This window comes from Bison bison, unplaced genomic scaffold (assembly GCF_000754665.1).
Source record: "Bison bison bison isolate TAMUID 2011002044 unplaced genomic scaffold, Bison_UMD1.0 scf7180017864142, whole genome shotgun sequence".
NCBI lineage: Eukaryota > Metazoa > Chordata > Mammalia > Artiodactyla > Bovidae > Bison > Bison bison.
This window is the reverse complement of record NW_011494714.1, coordinates 175,250-197,656: the sequence shown is the minus strand read 5'-3', so window position 1 is coordinate 197,656 and position 22,407 is coordinate 175,250. Positions and strand designations below refer to the sequence as shown.

General features: G+C 55.8%; 1 protein-coding gene across 1 annotated transcript; it reads left to right on the top strand.

The window, feature by feature from the left end:
• The first annotated feature begins 6 nt into the window (after nt 1-6).
• PLEKHO2 (pleckstrin homology domain containing, family O member 2) lies at nt 7-22,345 on the top strand. The gene is made up of 6 exons (XM_010840181.1): nt 7-138; nt 6,017-6,166; nt 11,026-11,142; nt 15,641-15,745; nt 17,251-17,349; nt 19,322-22,345. The coding sequence occupies exons 1-6, from the start codon at nt 127-129 to the stop codon at nt 20,336-20,338; spliced, it is 1,500 nt and encodes a 499-aa protein (XP_010838483.1). The 5' UTR covers nt 7-126; the 3' UTR covers nt 20,339-22,345.
• Nucleotides 22,346-22,407: the final 62 nt, after the last annotated feature.

Sequence of the window (22,407 nt, the reverse complement as noted above, 5' to 3'; positions counted from 1 at the left end):
GGCAGCCAGCGGGACAGAACGCGCAGAGCCGCCGCCCGGCCGGCGGTTGATGGAGGTATCGGAGACCGCGCGGCGCCGGGAGTGAGCGGCCGAGCGGTCGAGCAGCCGGACCTCAGCGGACTCGTCATGGAAGAGGAGGTGAGGGCCGGCCAGTCAGGGGCCTGGGCTGGGGTCTTTGAGACTCTTGCGGCGGTTGGGGAGCCTGGCTCAGGCCCTTGTTCCAGCCAGCCCCTCTCCTGCGGCGGGTCTCCGGACACCCCCACCCACCCTGTCCACGCCAATCCCCCAGGCAGAGCCTAGGCCCAAAGAGATGAGGCGGGAGCGGGAGTAAGGGATCGCAGACCCATTCTCCTTCATTATTTCTGTCTTCTCCCACCAACTATGATCATGGTGGTGCTGGTTGTTCCCATTGGACAGATGGAGAGACTGAGGCTCCGGTGAGTTTGATGACTTGCTGAAAGTAGCCTGAGTCGCTGGGCTCGAGCCCTTGTTATCACTGACTCCCTGTGCTCCACGTCGGATCCTAAAAGGGCACAATGTGTGTGTGTGTGTGTGTGTGTGTGTGTGTGTTGTGGGTCTGTGGGTCCTGGAGTCCTTGTCTCAAGGAATCTTGAGGCTGTGACTCTGTCTGGTGGCTGGAGGACTGGAGAAGTTGTGTTTTCTCCCCTAAATCCCTGTAGGTCCTTTATCCCTGGTGGGTCCAGCTTCTTCCCTGATTAGGTGTCAGGCCCTGATCAAGGCTGATCCCTGCCCCTGCCATCCTCACATCCCTGGAGGGCTGATTCCCTGGAGGAGCTGGTCAGCTGGACCAGCAGTGGCCCTTGAGCCTCCCTCATTCCCCTCAGGACCTTCATGGTCTGGAGTGTGGTCAAGCACTCTGTGACCCCCACCCTTTACTTGCAAACTCAGTTCTCTCAGTAGCCCCCTCTTCCAGGCACACTGCCAGCACTTAATGTGTGACTGTGGAATGAATAAACTAGGGAGGGGCCTGCTGAGACTAGAGGATTTTGCTTCTGGTCCCCCAAGGGGGTCTCAGCTTCTGCCCCTCCCAAATGGAGGGGAGGGGCTGTGTCTTTGCCTGGATAGCTGGGGAGGAAAAATGAAACCTTCGCTCTTGGGGCAACCCTGGCCAGCTGGGGACCAGACTGCCTGTGTCCCCATCCGTGCTCATCTCCCTGCTTCCTGGGAACACTGTCCAGGAGCAGCTGCGGTATCTGTCCGAGTTCCCTCAGGCCAGGCCCTGCACTTCTGTGGGATGGTAGATAAGTCACTTCCCCTCTAAGCCTGCATTTCCTCTTCTATAAAATATTGGGCCTGGTCTTCTCCCCTGGTCTTGATTGTAGCCCCTTCTCTCAGAGTGGGTGGAAATAGGGGGCACAGTCAGGCCACTATGATTTGCTGTGGTTTCTTGCTGACAGGAGTGGGGCTCCCTTACCCTTGCTATGAGGCCTGGGCTTCTTCCTCTCCTCTTCTCCCAGAGGATGTGGGACAGGACTACTCGATCTCCGAGCTGCTCTGGCCACCGCACCCCCCTCAATTAAGGGAAGTTCTCCTGGGACCTCCTCGTCCAATGGCTTGTCTGGTGGTCAACCCAGCCCTCTACTCCTCTGGTCTTGAGTCTCTAACATTGCCATTTACTAACTCCCAGATGCCAAAAGCTCCCTGCATACCTAGGGTATGGGCTTTGCCCACCACCTCCCCACATGACCAGGGGTTCCCTGTTCTCTACCCCTCCTTTGGCATCCCTCTTTTCCTCCCATTTCTTCTCCCCACCACTTCCTCTTTTTTCTCCAGGCCTCAGAACCCATCCTCCTTTCTCTTAAACACTGCTCAGATTGTAGTCACCTTCTCTGCCCCATGACCCCAGGCTGGCCTCCTCACCTCACTCCCAAATGGCTCCTTTAGTTCTACCCCTAGCTTTGAACTTCCTCCCCAGGCACACTGGTGCCAAGGCCCCTCAGTTACCTCCTCCATATAATAGGATGGTAGTTTCATCAGGTTGAGGTTTGGTGCGGAAGTGCGGGTCCACTGGGTGTCTGTCCATCTGTGTTCTCAGGGCCATAGTTTCCCCATCTGTAAAATGAAGGAGGTGGGCAGTCCAGAAATGTGATGGTTTATGTGCAAAAGCTTTGAAAGCTGCAGTGATCAGTATGAGGTTATTGTTGCAACTGGACTCAGGCTTTCCTGTCTCCGCCCTGGGGTTCTGCCCCCTCCTCTCAGCCATGCCTTTCCCTGGCTTGGCCTCCAGTGGCACCAGGCTGCTCCTTTGCCCTTACCCATCTAGAGAGTGGCAGGGCAGTGGCCTGTCCCAGTACAGGTTTTGGGACCTTGAGCTAATCTTCGACTCTTTCTGGCCTGCAATTTCTCATCCTGTAGTGAAGGGGTTGAAAATGTAGGGTCTTTGATGCCCTTCTCTGGGCCAAGATATGTGTCTCCTTTCTCACAATCCTGCCAAAACCCTTCCTTCTGCAAGGGCTTCCCAAACTAATGCCAAGCCCTTGCCCTACCAGAGAGCCAAGACTGGGTACCCGTCTGGGTAGGTGCTGGAGCCCTCCCAACGGACTGGTATCCTCTCAAGCAGAGGGTGCCCACCCAGCCCCCAGACTGGGGGTTTCCCTTGTGCGGGGTCTGTGTTGTGCCCATCGGACTGGAAATTCCCCACGAAGAGCCTGTGCTTCCTCTCTCTGATTGCCCCATCACAGGGCTCTGACATGGTGGGTTCTTAACAGAGTTTGGTCAGAGCATCATGGGGTTTAGTCCAGTTCAAGAGCAAAGGTCATTATCCCAAGCTTTCTGTGATGTGAGGTGCCAGCAAGTTCTTTTCTGCTGGTCTGTCTCTCCCTGGCATGGTTCCTTTCTGTGCACAGGGCTGGGCTGACCTGATGTCTTTTCCTTTCTTTGACCTTTCTTTGACCTTTCTTCTTTCAAATGACCCAGAGACCCTCCCTTTTCAGGCAAAGCAGAGCCAGGCTGGTGCCCAGGGGTGCCTCAGAAGCTGCTCACGGTGGGCACGGGGAGGGGCTTGAGTGAGGATGCGGGGGAGAAGAGAGGGCGAAACAGGAAGAAGAGTGGTCAGCTGGTCAATGAGAGAGGAGGCCAAGAAACTGGGGTGAGCAGGACAAAACCTCCCCTCTGAGCCCTACCAAGGGGAAGGGCCACTTATTAAAACTTACTGGGACATAGATAGCCAGCCTCCTCGTGGGAGAGTGTCTGAGGGGCAGGAGAGGGACTGGGTGAAGGGTAGCGGGACTCTGATCTCCAGCCAGGCCTGTATGCTGGTATCTGCTGTGACTGATTCCTGGCCAGGAGACCCACCTACGGGCTTGGGTTTGTACCACCTCCAGTCCCTCAGTTGTCACCCCCATCCCCGAGTGCCTTGTCTCAGCCCCATGCTGATATCCACATCCCTGAAGGCTCTGGACTTGCTTCTGGCTCATACAATCATGGCAGTCACTGGACGCTGCTCTGCTATTTGCAAAGAGGATGCATCAGGACACAAGCTTCCAGCCTTGCCCCCGGAGCTTCCAGCTGGCAGGAAGTTTTCACATCTCGGGCTATCGGTGAGGCAGGCAGGAGAGGTCACAAGTAGAGGGGCTGTGAGATCCCATGGGGTCGTGGGTGGGCCCCTGGAAACAGGAGGCAAGTTTGGAGCTCAGAGGTGGGAGATCTGGGCTGCTGCTCTGCAGTCTTGTGTAAGAGAAGCCTAAGTCTGCAGGCAGGGTGGGGGTAGGGGGGGTGGCCAGCTGCTGTAGTTGCTAATGGAGGGGTGTGACATGTCAAATGTGGGGGTGGGATTTCCCTTGTCCCACTTCTTCCCCTCCAGCCCTGGGCCTAGGCCAGCTTGCAGGGGTCCCTGAGTGGAGAAGGCCTCAATGGGTCACACAGCCCATAGGGCTGAACACAAGTGATGAGGATGGGGCTTTGGGTGCATAGTAGGATGCTAGAGCCCCCCTTCTTGTCAAAGGGCCTCGAAGTCCTTTCTCCTAATAAGGGTGGCTCATAACTAGCCTGTCAGCAAGCCTCTCACTTCCTCATCCTCCATCCGGGAACACCATTTGGGACTATTCCACTTCTCCATTTCTCTTGCCATCTATAAGTTAGAGAGAGATCTTTAGGGGGCACCTCATATTCCTGGAGCTCCTGGGGGCATTGAGGCCCAGCAGCTGAGCCCAGATAGGTCTTGTCTTGAATTCTGAACCAGGCAGGGACAGGGTCCCTGAGAGGCAGAGGGAAAGGCAGTGACAACAGTAACAGTGACAGATGCCATTGACTAAGTTTAGGGGTCCTAGGCATTGCTTTATATGTTGTATCTTTTTATTTAGCAACAAACATTTATTGAGCACCTACTGTGTACCAGACACTGTCTAGCCACTGGGGATACAACAGTAAACAAAACAAAAATCCCCAGCCTCACAGAGTTACAGTCCTTGCAACTTTTGTAAATATCAGCATGTCACCAATGAAGAAACTGAGGCTCAGAGAGATCATGTGACTTGCCTCTGGTCTGTGTGGCTTGGGCTTCAAAGCTCAGACTCCTAACCAGCGGAGTGTGCAATGCAGTGGGGGAGGGGGCCACAGTAAGGACCAGACTGGGGGTTCCCTGCTGTGATGGAGCTCAGGGAGGCCATGCCCTGCCCCACTCCTGACAGCTCACCGCTCTTCTCTCTGGACTTGTCCTTCTAAAAGCATTGGTGGCCACAGGGTATCTCTGGGGAGAGATGTGCTCCTTTTAACTGGAGCCCCCCTTTTTAAGCTTTATGTAAATTATAAAGTAGTCAAAATTAGTCAGTGCTGATTTCCTTCTAGCATCCTGTAGGTTCTGACATGCTCTTAGCCCCTTCTCCTCCACCCTCCCCTTCACACTCAGCGCTGTGGGTACCAGTCATTGAAGCAAAGTGGTTAGCAAACTGGGTGTATTTTTCTTTTCATTTCACAGGTTTTCTCAAGCACCCATTAGGTGTAAAGAAACAGTACTGGGTGCAGGGTACTAAATGTGAATTTGGCCCCACCTGGTAGGCATATACCTGGCACCCAGCTACCTAGGTGGCTCACCAAGAGGCACGAGATGTCAGTGACTGGCCTGAAGGCTCCAGGGTGGCTGCTATGTCCTCGAGAAGGGTTTGAGTTTACCTCCTGTACCTGCCTCTGGTTGAAGGCAGCCCTCGTCAAGTGGGGTGGCTGTGCTAAAGTCCTGACCTGGGGCATGGATGAGAGCAGTGGAACCTTCTGCTTTGGGGCCGGACGCAGGGGCTGCCGAGAGGGCTCTCTGGAAAGGCAGGGGTGAGGAGGAAGATTAGCATTCTGTCTGCCTGCCTCCTCCCATCCTTCTGATCCTGCTTGGACATCCTTTTTTCTGAGAGGCCTATGCTACCCTGACCTGAACCAGGTCCCCCACCATCCTGTCTTACTCCCTCCTCTTCACTTAACTCTCACTGATAGCTTCATAGCATTTCACACTTGTTCATGTGTTTATCTCTGGTGTTTATTTGTTCAGCTCCTCCTTCCCTGCATTGCCAGTTCTGAAAGGGCAGAGATGTGTTATTTTTATTCTTCCCTGCCTACTCCAGCATCCTTGACATTGTGGGTGCTCAGTACCACGTGTGTTGACGTGGTTGAATGAATACATGGGGAGCAGAATAATGGAGGGGAATGCGAGGTCAGAGGCCCAGTGTGAATTCTGATTTTGTCCTTCCAGTGGTGTGACTCTGGTAAGTCATGTCCCCTGTCGGAGCTTCAGTCTGCAGTGATATGTGGATGAGGATGCTACCATCTAGGAGGGTAGTTGCATGGGTTAAATTAGGCAGTTTGTGTAAAACATAATACAGTGACTCAATATACGGTGCCTGTGGTTATTATTGTGGCTGCTGTTATTTCCATCTCTGATACTGGATTGAGAGTAACTGCCTCAGGGATTGGGGGGCGGAAATTCACGTAAGGTGATATCCAGCAGAGGGATACATCTCCGTGTGGCCTCCGGGCAGCAGCCCTCATGGTGTGTCCGAATGCTCTGTTATAGGGTGTGAAGGAGGGGGGCCAGAAGCCTCGGAGTGCGCAGACGGCGGACAAGGCTGGCTGGATCAAGAAGAGCAGCGGGGGCTTCCTAGGGCTCTGGAAGGACCGCTACCTGCTCCTCTGCCAGGCCCAGTTGCTGGTCTACGAGAATGAGGTAAGGACCGGCCTGCTCCTGAGTCTGAGTGTTCTGCGTTGGGGAGCCGAGTGAGGGTAGCCCAGGCCAGAAAGGGATCCTGGCCCGTTGTTTCACTTTGGACGTGCTGTGCAACCTTGGGCAAGTGCCTGGTTTTCTCTGGGCCTGTGCAGTGCAAAGGCAGTACCTCTAGATGTAAGTGTAGGGCTCCCAGATGAGGGCTCTTTGAGGTGTATGTGGGTAGGGATGCGTGCATCTCCTCAGCTGGCCACCTACTCTGCAGCTTGCTGTCCCGGGGCTAGGTTCCACTTACGTGAAGTTTCCAGCAAACTGAAGCTTGCTCGACTCAGTAATGAGAGTAGAAATAATACTTACTTCTCATTCTTGTTTGGCGATCTTGCCTACCCCTTTTGGACTATGGGCTTCCCTGGTAGCTCAGATGGTAAAGCGTCTGCCTGCAATGTGGAAGACCCGAGTTCAGTCCCTGGGTTGGGAAGATCCCCTGGAAAAGGAAATGGCAAACCACTCCAGTACTCTTGCCTGGAAAATTCCATGGACGGAGGAGCGTGGTGGGCTACAGTCCATGGGGTTGCAAAGAGTCAGACACGACTGAGCAACTTCACAGCAACTTCTTGGACGATGCTCACGACAGTCCCTGAAGAGCAGCCGTCATGTCACATGCTACAGAGGAGGATCCTGAGGCCCAGGGTGGCCAGATCCTGTGCGTCTCAGTAAAAGAAGGTCAGATCTAGACCCAAAGTCAGGGAGCTCTCCATCCAGCTATGCCAGCAAGTAAACTCTAAAACTTGTTTTTTATGGAAGTCCTCTAAAACAGGGGTGCCCCAACGTTGAGGTCAAGGACCGGTACCTCTGTTGGATCAGCGGCAGCATTAGATTAGAAATAAAGTGCACAGTAAACGAAACGTGCTTAAATCACCCCAAAACCATCCTCCTACCGCTGCTCCACGGAAAAGTGATCTTCCACAAAATAGTTTCCTGGTGACCAAAAGTTTGGGGACCGCTGCTCTAAAATATGTTGGATATTCTTGTCTGCCTGCTTCAGCAGAAGATGCTGGCCTAAACAGTCTTCCTTAGTGACTCAGTCACTGGTGAGCCAGCTGTTCCTACTGCCGGACTGTACTTTTCAGCTTTTCTTTCTCCTTTAACATCAACCTTCCGGTTGCCTCTTTTGCTGTCCTTGTGCCTCTCACAGTCCCCGCATCTTTCCACTTCAGACTCGTGCCCCTTTTCATTTTGGAAGGCTTGGAATTTAGACAACCCAGCATGTGGAAGTTGTGTGTCGAGTAAGTGTTGATAAAGTTCTGGGTGAAGACCTGGGGCGAAAAGGTGGTCTTTACTTGGGAATGCTTTTTGTGTTTTGGGGTTGAGGCTGTAAGAGGGCTGTTGCTGTGTGCCTCTGACAAATGGGTATGTGGGGAAGAACTGGGCTGGGGGCAGGGGAATGGGGATCTTGCCTGTTCCCCATCAGCGCCTGTTGGTGTGCCTCAGGCTGACCTGGTCAATTCGTCCTTGTCCCAGGCCAAGAGAGAGCTAGGCATTTAAAGGAGCTGCCTTTGAGATGCACCTCACCTTTCCTGGCTGAGTCCCCAGGCTTGTGGAGCTGGGGTGTCAGAGAAACAGCCAGAGAAGGCCAAGGGGGTGAATTATGCAGACAGTCCCCAGACGTTCTGCACTGCCACCAAATCAGGATATGCTGTAGTGGCTGCAGGGGGCTATTTTTATAAGTAAAGAGGGCTGTCACAGCCTCCTCCAGTTCCAGCTACCATAAGAATTGATGACAGGCCCCCAGCTGTCAGCTCGTCAGGTGCTGCCAGCCTTGTCCTGGGCCACCTCTCTACATCTGGACGCGTCTGGGAAGCAGGAAGGATTTCACATCCCCTAAACACGAAAAGTCTAAATCACGCTTTAAAAAAAAAACACACTATTAAAAACCTCAAGGCGGTTTCAAGAACTTAGTACTCGGGGGTGGGGGAGCTTGGCACAGGAGAGGGAATTGAGAAATGTTCAATTCCCCTTTCTGATGTAAGGAACTAGGCGAGTGCGAATGACTCTTGGCTGTTTCTTTGCTGTCAGTGAGGCTGACATTCCAAAAGTGTTGTCCCCGCCCAGTGCCTGCTGGATTATCCGATTTTTCTGAGCTGCAGAAGGGCCAGATGATTCAGCGATTCAGGTTGAGAGGAGACCCAGGTCAGGCAGCGGTGGGGAACTGGGTGGTGGAGATGGACTGACCTTTTGTTTCCAGACAGAGGAGAGTGTGTTTGGCCCAGTTATCTTCCCAGTGTGGGGAGGCCTGTGCACATGGGGTAGGTAGGTGAGGATCTCTCTCTGGGATCGGAGGGAAGAAACCTGGAGTCTTGCTCTGAGTCAGGCATTCAGTTTAGCAAACTTTTCCTCTGGAGCGCCGCTCCTTATAGGACACTGGCAGGGGAACAGAAAGGAGACACAGGCAACAGAGGTGGAGAGCGGTGGCTCCAGGGAGTTAGGACGTCCTTCCCCATGACAGCATGTCCCTAGCGCCTAGTAAGATGCCTGCAGATGGGGAATGTCAGAGGAGAGAGAGCCCTGGGGCTCAGGCTTGTGTGGGAGAGCAGGGCAGCTTCCTGGAGCAGGTGGATTTTACCAGCCTTTTGTTGAGTGTGGACACTTGCAGTGGATTGAAGACTAAGGATTGGAAAGAGGTGCATGGAGGCAGGAATGGGAAAAGATACTTGTTTGAATCTAGATGGGAGAGACAGGTCACCCTGGCTACCTATTGCCCTTTCCCTGAGGGGCTGAAGAGAGAGTAGGTCAGTGGTTACAAACCTTAGCTGTACAGTCATCTGCTTTGGAAAATACTAATGTCTGGGCTCTGTCCTCCAGGGATCCTAATGTAATTGGTCTGGGATGTTGCCTGGGCATGGGGATTTTTAAAGCTACCAGGTACCACCAAGGTTGAGAATCTCTGGTGTAGGGCAGAGGTTTGCAAGCTTTTGCAAATATCAGAATCACCTGGAGGGCTTGTTAAAACTCAGATTGCTGGCACATTCCCCCAAGATTATGATTCAATAGGGTGGGGCCTTGAGGATGAGCATTTCTGACAAGTCCCCAGGTGATGCGACTGCTGCTGGCCCAGGTGCCACACCTGGAGGACCACTAGTGCAGAGCAACCTGCTGCTAGGGCCACTGTCCAGCCTCTGGCTCTGGCTGGAAGGAGTGTGGCGTGCTAAACGGGCTCTGGCTTGGAAGTCAGAGGATGTGTGTTTCCATTTGGCACTGCTCCTATGTTTGGGTCTATGTGTGGTAGGTTGCTCTGTCAGGTCCGACTCTTTTGTGATCCTATGGATTGTCACCTGCCAGGCTCCTCAGTCCATGGGATTTTCCTGGCAAGAATACTGGAGTGGGTGCCGTGTCCTCTTCCAGAGGATTTTCCTGACCCAAGGTCAAACCCCTATTTCCTGTGTCTCCTGCATTGCAGGTGGATTCTTTACTGCTGAGCCACTGAGGAAGCCCATATTTGGGTCTGTGCCCTAGGGCAGTTCCCTTTGCCTTCAGGTCTCATTCTTTTTTTCTATGCTGTTGCTGCTGCTGCTAAGTCACTTCAGTCGTGTCAGACTCTGTGCGACCCCATAGACGGCAGCCCACCAGGCTCCCCGTCCCTGGGATTCTCCAGGCAAGAACACTGAAGTGGGTCTTTTTCTCTATAAAATGAGGCAAATCCTGGGATTCTAGGATTTCAGGGTGCTTGAGGGACTCTGGAAAATCAGGGAAGCAAAAGGGCTTGCTAAGTGTCAGGGTTTCTTCGTAGGTGAGAATTATCATGGAGGGAAATTGGGGTATTTCCTCTGCAAAGAATCGAGTCAACTGCCTCCCTCCCAGATATTCCACCCAAAACTGCAGAGCCCTGAAGTGGTCCCTGGTTGGATGCTCTTGCTGGCTCTGCATGGTGTCAACAGCAAGAGTTGACTTCACTTGCCAGCCAGTCTCCCAGGGCATGCAACTACTTCCCTGGAGTCTCCAGGGGGAGAGTGTGACACACTGAGGAAGCTGTCTCAGCCTGGTCTTCCCCAGAATAGGAAGCAGCTGATCACCACTGAGGGAGGAGCATGTCCCAGGCCACTTGCTGGAGAGGCCCCTGGCGGGTGGAGCCCAGGAGGAGAATACACTCAAGAGCCAGGGCTGGCGTGAGGGAAGGTGGCCCGGGCAGTGTCCAGAGGTGGCCAAGAAGAGACTGGTCACTGTCCGGCCACCAGCCCTACTAGTGATGAATCCTCATGGTGACAGGCTCGGGATGCTCTTGAAGGAGCTCTTGCCCTGTCTGTTGTGCTAGCCACGGAGAGTGGCCTCTCACCCCAGGTGAAGGGTCAGAAGAGGAAGATGCCCAGTGGGGAAGTCAACTCCGGATCACTGTGGTGAAGTCAGGTCTTATAGCCCCAAACAGCTTCTCTCTGTGGCTCTACCTGGAAAGCCTTTTTTTCCTTTCAACTTGCTCCTCCTTCCAGGCCACCTCTTGCACTGATCTCTGCCTGGCTTCTGGGCCTGCACGGACTCCCAGGCACACTTGCCTAAGCCCTTCCAGCTTCCCCCATTTCCTCCTTTGGCCTTAGGCATATCTGAATCAATCCTGCTACCTACCTTTGTGCTGAGAGCCCATTTCTTATATGGATGGAGAGCTTTGAGGACATCCCTCCAACCAGTGTGGACTGAACATCGTCTACTTGCCGGGTCTGAATGCCACCTCTTGGTGGTTGATTGGCAGCCCGAGGGCCCCCTCTGACCAAGCAATGCCCTCATTGAGTGGGATCAGGCTCTGGGGCGGGCCTGGGTGTTTGAGGGTCTAGGGGCATCTGGCGCTTACTGTGTTCCCTCTGTCTCCCTCCCAGGATGAGCAGAAGTGTGTGGAGACAGTGGAGCTGGGCAGCTATGAGAAGTGCCAGGACCTTCGTGCCCTCCTCAAGCGGAAGCATCGCTTTATCCTGCTGCGGTCCCCGGGGAACAAGGTAGGGCTGAGCCCGCTGCTGGCTGACCTCCCTCCAGGCCAGGGTCTGCTGGGGAAGGTCACCCTGGAAGGTTCTTGAAACAGTCTGGGCCCCAGGATGCAAGCCTGATGGGTCTCTGTTCAGTGTGGCGGAGGCTCAGACCCAGGTTCTGCTGTGGTGGGACCTTTGGTTTGTTTTTGTCTTGGATCCCCCCAGCCCCTGGTTGATAGGAGGTGCGTTTAGGGCTCTGCCGAGAGCTCCACTACCGTCTCCCCTTCTAGGCCCTGGGGGCTGTAGTTGAAAAGTAGTCTTTGAGAGGTGGGCCCTTGGCATTCTCCCACTGCCTGGACACAGGAGGCCAGGGGCTGAGGCAGGAAGGGTAGGGATGAGGTCTTCACCCCACCAGACCTCGGCACCCTGCCAGAGTCGGGCAACCACACCCTTCCTTCATCCCAGGCCTTCCTGGGTGGGCCACCCCTCCTACCTTCCATCCTAGCTTCAATGCTCAGACCCACAGCTCCAGCCTTCTTCCTTTTGCGTTGTCCTTTCTTGGCTAAAACTGGAGGAAGTCTCTTGCCTGAGAGGTTCATTCCCTGGGACAGGCTATGTACATGGACAGAGTTCGCTGTTTGCACCCCTCATCTCTGGCAGGGAGTCTGGGTGGGTGTTGCCATGTGGCAGAATTTCACAGATGTCAGGAGGGAGATCAGCTTGGAGGCTGGTGTGCACAGTGCTGCTCGCCAGCTCGCGCCCATCTGCAGCTGGGCCGTGCCTCACCCCAGCTTCTGCTCGTCATGTGGAGCCTCGCAGAGAGGGGCTGAGTCACAGAAGCTGGGTGCTGGGGAGCAGGCCTGGTCTGGGCTTGCCCCAGGCCATTCTGATTCTTTCATAGCTTTAAGGGCCAGGAGCCCAGTCCTCTATGGTCCCCAGGGGGAGACCATGATGGCTTGACTCAATAACCTTCTGTCCCACTCAGTGGTAGGTGGGAGCAAGGAAGCATGGAGCTCTGATCCCAGGGATGGGGTTGTGCCAAGGTCAGGGGCAGGTTTCACTTGACTTCTGCTGCTTAGGGTTCCATGAGGAAGATGGGGAGAGCAGCCATATTTTGGTCTTTCAGGCCCTAGAACCCCTACCCTGTTCTGGAGGCGCACTTTCCCTCTGAGTGGTGCTGTATTTGTGTGTGTGTGTGTTTGGGAGATGTGTAGAGTGCGCTGTGTGGGAAGGTTGGCCTGTGTGCCTGAGGCCCGTGTGTGCACCTCTGTGTGCAGGAGAGTGCTCGCCTGGCCCAGGGGTTGCCTGTGTCTGTGTGTCCCTTGGTGAGCGCCTGTGGATGTAGGCAGAGGGGTCTTGCATCTCTGTCCTCTGCCAGTGCCGTTCTGTGGACCGCCTCGTTTCTCTGAGAACCAGCTGATGGTGGGCTAGGTGGTTCAGGCCTCACTCAGGGTGGGACATCACCTTCCGAGTAAGCGGCCTGTTTATGCAGCTGTGTTCTCAGCTGCTTCTGCCAACACCCTCCCTTTCATCCCCCAGTGAAGCCAGGAGTTCAGGTTGGCTCTGGGTGACTCTAGGAACAGGACAGTGAGTTGGGGAGTTGGGGCTGTGGCGTGATTGGTAGGGGCTACTGGGTAGTGGGAACACAGCCCACCCTTGTTTCAGCTCAAGGGACCCCGACCCTTGGTACCCCAGGAGCTCACACAGAGAGTGGGGGCTCTCCAGAGATCAGATGGTGGATTGCACAGAGCACCGCTCCCCCGCTCCCAGCTCCCCCGCACCCTCTCACCCTCCTCTCCTATCGCCTTGGGTGTTCCCGTCCTCAGTGAGGCCACGGGCTGGCCAGGAGGTCACATGACCCCGGCTGTCTGGTCCTGAGGCCGCCTTTTTTCCCCTCTAATCAAATAAACAAAGACTCCAGTGTCTTGCATGCCCCTCTCCCTCCTGCCTTCCCGTCCCCACACCCCTGCCATGAGGTCACAGGCAGACGCTGCCAGGAAGCAGGGTGGCCTCTGCTGGGCCTTGCTGCCCCACTGGTTTCAGCCAGCTTGGCCCTTTCCTCTTTCCTGCCTCCTCTCTCCCCCTCCCACTTCTTTCCTCTCTGCCATTTTGTCCTCCCCCCTTTCCCAGCCAAGTGGGCCTTCTCTGTGTCCAGTCCTGTTAGCTTCTGAACTCCTGGCGGTGAACTCCTGGCGGGGCCTGTGCCCTGGGGCTTCTTGGGAAGGCTTGGGGAGGGACCATCTGTACAGCCTGTGGCTCTTCAGGATGTGGGGTGGGGGTGGGGCAAGAGGAGCAACTTCTTGGTCTTCTGTCCCTATTCTGATCACCCTTCTATCTGTCTCTATTCTGATGCCTAGCTCATTCAGGCAGGATTACTGGGTTCTTTAGGGTGGGGCTAGGTCCTGTATAACTTCGTATTCCTTCTCCTTGGGAACCCCTGGGCTGGCACACTCCCCCCAGCCTGCTTAGGTGGGCTGGCCAATGGAAAAGAGTTACAGTTTGGGTTGGGTGCAGTGGTTGGATTTTTTTGTCCCATTGAGGCCCCAATTAGTAAAGAGACCCTTGCAGTTCTCATTGCAGGTTAGTGGGACTAGAACTCTGATGTTGACTCCTCGGCCAGTGCTCATTCTCTGCCCCACTCTTGCTGCATCTTTTTCTGAGTTCAAGTGTATGCTTCTCAAGCTGTCTGGGATGCTAAGTCCTGCACCAGGCAGGGGCCCCACCCCACTGACTCGGGTTGCAAGCAAGGACAGTAGCTGGGCTGTTGGGCTGCCTGGGGCCCCCGTACTCGCAAACCCCATCAAAGGGTTGAGTGGGCCCTTTCAGAGCTCAGATGCAGTGCTGTCCCTTCCTGAGCCCTGAGCAGCCCTGATGGCTGGGCTGAGGCAGTTGCCAAGGTGCCCTGGGGTTTCTGACTTAGCTGCCGATCTCCTGCCAGGATCGAATTTACCCTGGTCATGCAAATGAGCATTTGGCTGTGCCTGGCGTGGGGAGGTGGGTGGGACCAGGGCCCTGTATGAGGAGAACTCAGAGGCAGCCAGGAGGAAGTTATATAACGAGGATGCTGAGGGGGCCGGGCGGGCCGGGTGTTACATAACCAGGAGAACGGCAGGAGGGAAGGCACGATCCAATACCCGGGCCGGGATGGGCAGCTGGTGACCTGCCCAACAAAGAACTAGGGCATCTCGAGGTCAGAGAGTTGGGAGAGGCCCCAAAACGGGAACCAAGGGCCAGCTCATTCATTGATGAGCTGTTCATTCAGTAACTACTTACTGAGTACCCACTATGTGCCAGGCCCTGGCTTTGTTATTATTTAGTTGCTAAGTCTTGCCCATCTCTTGTGTGACCCCATGGACTGTAGTGAACCAGGCTTCTCTGTCCATGGGATTTCCCAGTGAGTTGCCATTTCCCCCTCCAGGGGATCCTCCAGACCCAGGGATCGAACCCGCATTACCTGCACTGGCAGGCGGATTCTTTACCACTGAGTCAGCAGGGTGTTCAGTTCCCTCAGCATTGGCTTATAGCAGGCGGTGGCATCCCTTTTTCCAGAGAAGGAAATTAGGACTGTTTTGTGCAGGAGAGAAATGGTGACAGTTCCTATGACTGAGCACCCTGTCTGTGCCCACTTCCACGTTTAACGCTTTGCTACATCATTGATCTTCACAGCTCCCTGAAGTGCAGGGTCAGCCAGCTGTGAGTGCTGGTCTGTCTGGCTCAGGGGCCCTACTGCTGTGTCCGCCACGGAAGGCAGCTCCTCATTCTGAGTGGCTTCACTCCTTCCACTGTTTCCTGTCTGACCTTGGGGGCTGGCCAGGAGGGGCCTCTCTGAGCTGCCTCTGATTCTAATGTAGGAGCTTGGAGCTCCTGCCTGAGGTGGGAAGGGACCTGTGGCGTGGGGTTCAGTGAGAGGGGATGTGAGGCTGAGCCATGGGGTTACTTCAGGCCACCTTGGCCAAGTCCCATCTCTCTGATGAGCCTTATCTGTATGATGAGGGGGCTGAAATGGTCCCCCTAAGACTCTTTCTCTCTTTCAGTTCATGATTCAAGGCCAGAACGGAGACCCTGGGACTTTTCACTTGGCCAGGACTGGGTGTGGGGCCCCTGGGCAGCTGTCGGTGGCCCTTGTTCTGGTAGGCCTTCTCTGATGGCCACCCCTCACGCCTGTCGCCTGTGCCGTTGTACTCAGTCTGGCAGATGTAGACTGGGCCTATATTCCTACTTCACAGCGAAATCTCAGAGGTCAGGCTGCAGTCTGGGGGAGTCACAGAGGGTGAGAACAGGTCTGGGCAAGGCTGATTTGAATCCAAATCCCTGGCGGCTGTATACATGGAGAGGCCCCTTCTCTGATGGGTCTGTTTCCTCCCTTGCTCTGGAGCCCCCGTGTGAGACCTGATATGGGGATGATTTTGATTTGCTCCTGACCAGCTGTGGGAATGTAGACTTCAGGCTGTGGTGGGAAGTTTCCCTAAGACCCCAAGTGTGAACCCTTATAAATGTCTGCCATCCTTCACACCCATGCCTGTTGCAGGTCAGTGACATCAAATTCCAGGCACCCAGTGGGGAGGAGAAGGAATCCTGGATCAAAGCCCTCAACGAAGGAATCAATCGAGGCAAGAACAAGGCTTTTGATGAGGTGCGATGCAGTCCTCTGGACTGCTCTGGGGCTCTTTTCCCTCCACATGTGATCTCAGAGTGGACCCTGCCCCCCACCCCAGACAAGCCCTTGATTATGTCACTGCTATAAACACTGGGGCACCTTCTGTTGTTCCCTCATTTAATCCTCACAACACACTTCAAAGTAAATGTCTGTGTTCCCATATTACAGATGAGGAAACTGAGGTGTAAGGAAATTTAAGTATGTATTTTTAAATTAAAACATGGGTAGAATTTGACTGGTTGCAACCATGCTTCCTTTCCAACCCAGATCCAGCCATAACAGCAGGTGGGCCCAGGGCAGAGAGGTCTGGGGTGAGCTGAGAGCCTGACAACTCACTCTTCAGTTGGGCTGTGAAGTCCGAGCTTGGCTGTCTCTAGGCCAGGCCCTCCTTACCTGTCTGCAGTGGCCATCCAGCCTCCTGTCTGAAGTGGTGATGCCAGCAGGGCCGTGATCAGGCTCTTGGCAGGAAGGGTATCCCACAGGGCCAGATCTCCTAGGGAGGGTTTATCTTTGACATTATGGATTCATAGACATTTGGGCTAAAATGGACCTGGGGGCCACCTAGAGTGACCCCTTGGATTGCAGAAGACTGAGGTTGATGGGGAACGAATTCTCCCAGGCAAGTTCCGTCTTAACACCCAGGTTCCCTTACTGGCAGCCATGGCTCCCAGGTCACGTCTTATGTGACTGTCATATTCAGCCCTTCACTAGTTTGGTAAAGTGTCCCCGTTTCATGGGAGAGGATGTTGGAGGCCACAGGAGCATGGCCTTAGCTGACAGCCTTGATGGAGCAGGACCAGCTGCTCCACTGCAAAGACCCCCAGGTGGGCCTGAGTCTCACCTCAGGGGAGAAGAGTCTTAGAACACCCCCCATCACAGGGACCAGCTGCACTGGGATTCAGTCTGGATATCCCACATGCCTCTCACTGTGGCTTCCTGGCTACTCCTTGCCCACATTCCTCACCCTCAGAGAGGGTGCCCTCCCGGCTTCCTGACCCAGGGGGAGTAGAGTCGCTGGTCTTTCTTGAGCTTTCTTTCAGGATCCTCAGGGGTCCTGGGAGAGTGACTGGGGCCAAGGAAGGCCTTTTCTGGAAGCCAGGTACTAGGGGATCATGGGCTGTCTCCTCCGCATTCCCCCCAGCTAGGCACAAAAACAGCCATAGGGCTGCTTATATATTTGCAGTGGACTGAGAAGTGAGGGCTGATAGCCTGCGTTTGGGCAGGAAGACTGGGGCACAGAGGGCAGCTGCAGAAGAGGGAGAACCTTAGGTTGCAGAGAGACGACAAAGGCCGTGTAGAGACAGGGTTAGAAAAGCAGAGACCTGGATGCAGGGAGAGGCCTCAGAGAGACAGTGTGGGGCACTTGACCCTGTCAAGCAAGGAGGAGGTGCAGACCCCACCTCTGGGTCAGATCATCACCTGGGCATTTCTTCCTCTTCCCAAGGCTGGGTGGGGACTGACAACGGTTTCCTCGTTCCCAGGTCAAGGTGGATAAGAGCTGTGTCCTGGAGCATGTGACACGGGACCGCGTACGTAGGGACCAGCGGCGCCGGCCCCCTACGAGAGTCCACCTGAAGGAGGTAAGGCCTTGCCCCCAGCTTGCAAGGGTTGGGGGTCAGTTGAGCCTGGACCCAGCTGCTTAGGGGGCAGCGGGCTCGGGGGCTACCTTGTTCCTAAGCACTCTTCGCATCAGGCTGAGCTGACCCTTGAAGCACAGGAAGGATTTCATCGGGGAGACTTGGAGTGAGGGAGGTCCTGGGTGTAAGGAATGGTGTGAGTTTGAGGCCCCAGCAGAGCAGTTTAAGGTGTGCTCCGTCCCTTTGACTGGGAGATGGTGTGGGAAGGCGGGGTGGGGGAGGAAATTGTGGAGGTCTTTGGGGCAGGATGGATGGAAGGGTGTGTTCCAGATGTCAGTTGGAGGCCCTGGGTAGTATGGGTTGGGTTGATGCAGGGAAAGGCAGGGGCCAGGAAATAGAGGCAGAGGTAGGGCCTCCAGGTCCAGGAGGGGTGTAAAGGGAGGGGCCAGTGGAGAGACACTGGGCAGCAAGAGCCACCTGGGCTTGTGACTGAATTCAGGGCTCAGGGAGGCAGAGTGGACATGGACGGTTGTCAGAGTGCCCACATGCCAGGAGACCCGGGCGTGGGAGGGGGAAGGACACAAGGAGGCCCTGGACACAAGGAATTGGGGAGAAGTTATGGTCAGGGGAGGGGGAAGGGAGGAGTCCTTCCTCAGACCTTGGAGGACAGGAAAGAACCTCAGCAGATGTTACCTTTGAGGAATGAGGGGCCCAGGGAGCCAAGAAAGAGGAAGCCTGAGAGGGGTGCATCCAGAGAGAAGGGCCCTGGACCATCGGTCATCAGCCAGGTTGGCAGCCACAAGTCATGGGGCAGGACTGGCGAAAAGGCAGATGGTGATGATTCTGGCACATTTTCTCAGAGAAGGAGTCGGCTTTGGGCTGTCATGGCGCCCAGAGCTGGGGGTGCTGGTGCGATGGAGACCGTGGCGGGGAAGGAGGGAGACAGAAGGGGGTCTAGGTCATTGGATGGTTTGCTTTTGAGATGAGACAGCCTGTTCATGTCTGTCCGCTGAGGGAAAACATCCTGCAGAGGGAGTGACTGAAGCAGCCAGAGAGGAAAGGCATGTCTGAGGGAGGAAGCCTGGGAGCTATGGAGAGGGCCAGCCTTGGAGAGGGGGACCCTCTGAGAAGAATTTAGGGAGGGACTCGTGTCCCGTGACTGAGGACACGTATAGGCCGGGTCACCCTTTGCGTGTGAAAGGGAGTGAAGACCGTGAGGGGCCTCCTGCCCAGTCCCACTCCAGGCCCTCTGAGTTGTCCCCATGACCTTGGGGCTGCTGGGTGTCCCTGTGGGCCCCTGGGGCCAGGTGGGGACAGCTGCCTGTTCGGTGCAGCTGTTCTCCTCTGGCGGTCAGCTGTGGTCTCGGGCTGCCCATGTCTGGGGCCACGTGTGATGACATGAGGAGAATGGGCACTGGCTGCTGAGCAGCTGGGCAGGGGAAGGCTGGAGAGCGCTGGCCCAGAGGGCTGGCAGGCCGGACAGAAGTCTCCACAGCGAGTGAGCGCAGGGTGATGCAGGAGACTCATGTGTGAGATCTGATCCTGTCGCCTGCTGGGTGGGTGGTTGCCGAGAAGGGACCCTCCCAAGGCCTACAGCCAACTAGGGGGGCTGAAATAGGGCTGGAAACCATGTTCCCTGCCACCCAGGCCAGCACAGTTGCCTTTCAAAAGAGCAGCCTGTTACACAAGCTGGAAGAAGCCAGGCTGAGGCCCGAGAGGACACCTTGGTTCTGGCTTCCTGGCCTGTGATTCCAAAATCAGGAATTTTATGGAGGTGAGAGAGATGAGAGGATTCATCAGAGAATCACTTTAGCTACTCATCAGGTGGCTTTGGAAGCCAGAGCAAAGGGCATGGACGGCGTGGGAGGCCAGGGGCATGGGAAGCCTGGATGAGAGGACTTGAGTACTCTTGTAGGTGGGCACAGCTGACCCAGTGGCCGGTCATGCAAGTTGATGCCATGTCCTGCCCTTGCAGGTAGCCAATGCCGCATCTGATGGGCTTTCACGTCTGGACCTCAATGTTCCGGACAGCGGGCCACCAGTGTTAGCCCCTAGTAACGATGTTGATGCAGCCCAGCCGCGGGAGACACCTCGGCCGCCCATGCCTCCTGCCAAGCCTTCCCCAGCACCTGAGACCAGCAGTGCTGGCGACAGAATGGAGACCCCTGTGGGGCAGAGCGCCCCTGCCCCTGTCCCAGCAAGCTCTGAGGCCCACCCTGAAAGCCGAGAAGACTCGGAGACTCCAGTGGTGGAGGACAGTGACTCTGAGCAGCCCCCCAACAGGATCCTGCCTGACAAGCTGAAGGTGAGCTGGGAGAACCCCAGCCCTGAGGAGGCCCCTGACTCTGAGAGTGCAGAACCGCCCCAGGTGCCGGGTGCTGAGACTTCTGAGGCTGGGCCCAGGGAGGGTGGGAAGCCCCCTACCCCCCCACCCAAGATCTTATCGGAGAAACTGAAAGCGTCCATGAGTGGCATGGAGGCTTCTGGGCCAGCTCAGAGTCCTGGGGCCTCTGAGGCGTCTGCTCCAGGCCCAGCAGAGGTCTCAGTGAATGGTGTGGATGACAGTCCTGAGCCCCTCCAGTCATCCCAGGCTGCAGGCCCCCCAGGAACTCCCCCAAAGGCTGCAACGACATCCACCGCCCTGCCCCCCTGGGACCCGCAACCTCAGCTCCATCCCCGCTGCTCCTCCCTGGGGGACCTGCTGGGGGAAGGCCCCCGACGTCGGAGGCAGCCTGGGGAGCAGCTGCATAGGGCTCAGCTGGAGGTGAAGGTGGCCTCGGAAAAGACAGAGAAACTGTTGAACAAGGTGCTGGGCGGTGAGTCCGCCTCCGTGAACGCCGAGACGTTGCTCAGCCAGGCTGTGGAGCAGCTGAGACAGGCCACCCAGGTCCTTCAGGAGATCAGGGATCTGGAAGAGATGAACCAGGAAGCACCTGGGCTCCGGGAGAAGAGGAGGGAGCTGGTGACCCTCTACAGGAGAAGCGTACCCTAGGGCCTGCCGGGCCAGGGACATTCCCTGCTGGCCGGCTTAGTCCCTCAGAGCCCAGCCCTGCCGAGAAATGTGCTGCTTCAGGCTGTAGAAGGGCCATCAGGCATGTCGGGGTTTGGCCAGGACCTGCAGAGACTCCTGGGATCCTTTCCTCCCTGCCCTGGCCAGAGGTGCCAGGTAGCGCCCAGGGCTACTGTCTGGCTGGGCCTCCGGTTCTAGGCTTGGGCTGGGGGCACACACTCGGGACGTCTGTGCTTGTGTGGTTGTTCCGAACAGCCCCAGGGCCTTGGCACAGTGCTCGGGGTTTCCGGGGGCGGCATCATCTCTACTTCCCGCCCTCAATAGTTTACATTCCTGACTTCTGAATAGAGCACAGCTGAGCCCCCCTGCAGCCTCCATGGCCAGATGTTCCCAGGCAGAGCCTCATGGCAGAGGCAGCTTCAAGCCATAACTGACCCGCCCCACCCACCTCTTCCCAGAAGTGGCTGGGGCCTTGGGTCTAGACCAGAGGTTCGGCCTTCAGTTGACCGTGACCTGGATCCCAGCTGGGGCCTCTGAAGGCAGGTGGGAGGCATCTGTGTGAGAAAGCCATTAGCTGTGTGGCCCTTCCCTGGGCCCGTTTCCTATTCTGCAGGCCTTCCCCTCTGGTGAGCCGGGCTTGGTGGATTCCAGGGTGGAGGAGGAACTCGAAGGGTCTCGTAGTCTCGTCCCTGCCCCTGAACCAGCTTGGGTCCAGCCTTGCACATTCCTGTTCAGGTGAACCTGATGTCAGCATCAGAAAATCCTGTATGTAATTCATTATAAATCAACATTCAGGAGTGAAGCTGCCCCAACGTCTGTGCTTCCCAGATGGGATTTATATCTGGGTCTCCTTGGTTCCTTCTCAACCCAGATGGATCCAGTATCTCAGTTATTTCTTTGAATGCTGACCGCAGCTGTTGGGCCTGAAATCACTTTTCTCTCCCCTTTCCCCTCCTCCCGTGGCTCCGGCTCCACATGGACTGCTCCTCCTGAACTTCCTTGTGGAAGGAGCTTTATCTCCTGTCCCTTTCCTGGTCCGTTCTGTCCCTACCCTTTCCCTGCAATATCATCTCTGGCTCCAGAGCACATCCGGTCTCTGTCCTGCTGCAGCGGCTGGACTGAGGGCAGGGTTTGTAAGGTGCGGAGGCTCTGAGGGCCACAGCCACTCCCTGGGGCCTGTGGGAGTAGGAGCAGCTTCTGACAGGCCTGCTCAGGGGTTTCTGCAAGTGCACTTTTGTTTACTGAAAGAGAGGGAAGCTCACAGCTGCGTTGCTTTGGCCTTCCTGCCCATCGCCCCACCCCCAGCCACTAGTCATGCCCACTGAGGCCTGCAGGTGCAGGTCCCTGCCTTCTTTACTCTGCTTCTGTTTGGCTCTTGAGGGTAGTGGCAGGTATCAGGAGGGGCATGTGTCCACTCTGCGGCCTGACTGGGCAGGCGTGTGGGCGAGCAGCAATGTCATGACTCGTGAGCCCCCATTGGCCTCCCTGAACCACACTCCTTGAACAGATTAGGCTCCCAGACCTAGCCTGTATGAGGTTTCCTCATACATCAGATTAGATCAAGGTCCACCCGTCTCTCCATATGTCTCCAGTATGAGAGCAAGAATGTCACCAGGGGCCCACCTTCACGTAGCCCCTGCAGTCTTCTTTGGGGAACAGCCTTCCCTCACCAGCCACCTGGGCTGGGTGAGGCATTCACCAAATCACCTCCTTCCTGGGACTAGAGCTGCAGTTTCCTGCTCTGATAAGTGACCAGGCTGAGCAAGCAGCTCTGGGGTCACCTCAGTGGCTTGATGCCATTGGTTCCTATGGGGTGCCTGTGCCTTGGCAGCCTGGACCCATGGGGGACGCCAGCTTCCAGGGGAGGGGAGGAGGGTCCGGAATATGCAGGGGCTGCCTGGCTGGCCTCCCGGAGGAGGATGGCATTCCATGTCTTCTGCTTATGAAGCGCCTTTCTTGAAGTTTGGCAATAAATCCCTTTTTATGGAACTTCTCTGCCACAAGCCTGTTTGTTGATGTGGAGACCAGCTCCAGGGCCTCATGGAAGCAGA

Bases quoted from the DNA above. Each gene is read 5' to 3' on its own strand.
- PLEKHO2 (XM_010840181.1), top strand. The intron at 6,167-11,025 runs GTAAGGACCGGC...TCTCCCTCCCAG, and splicing joins TGCTGGTCTACGAGAATGAG to GATGAGCAGAAGTGTGTGGA. The intron at 17,350-19,321 runs GTAAGGCCTTGC...CTGCCCTTGCAG, and splicing joins CGAGAGTCCACCTGAAGGAG to GTAGCCAATGCCGCATCTGA.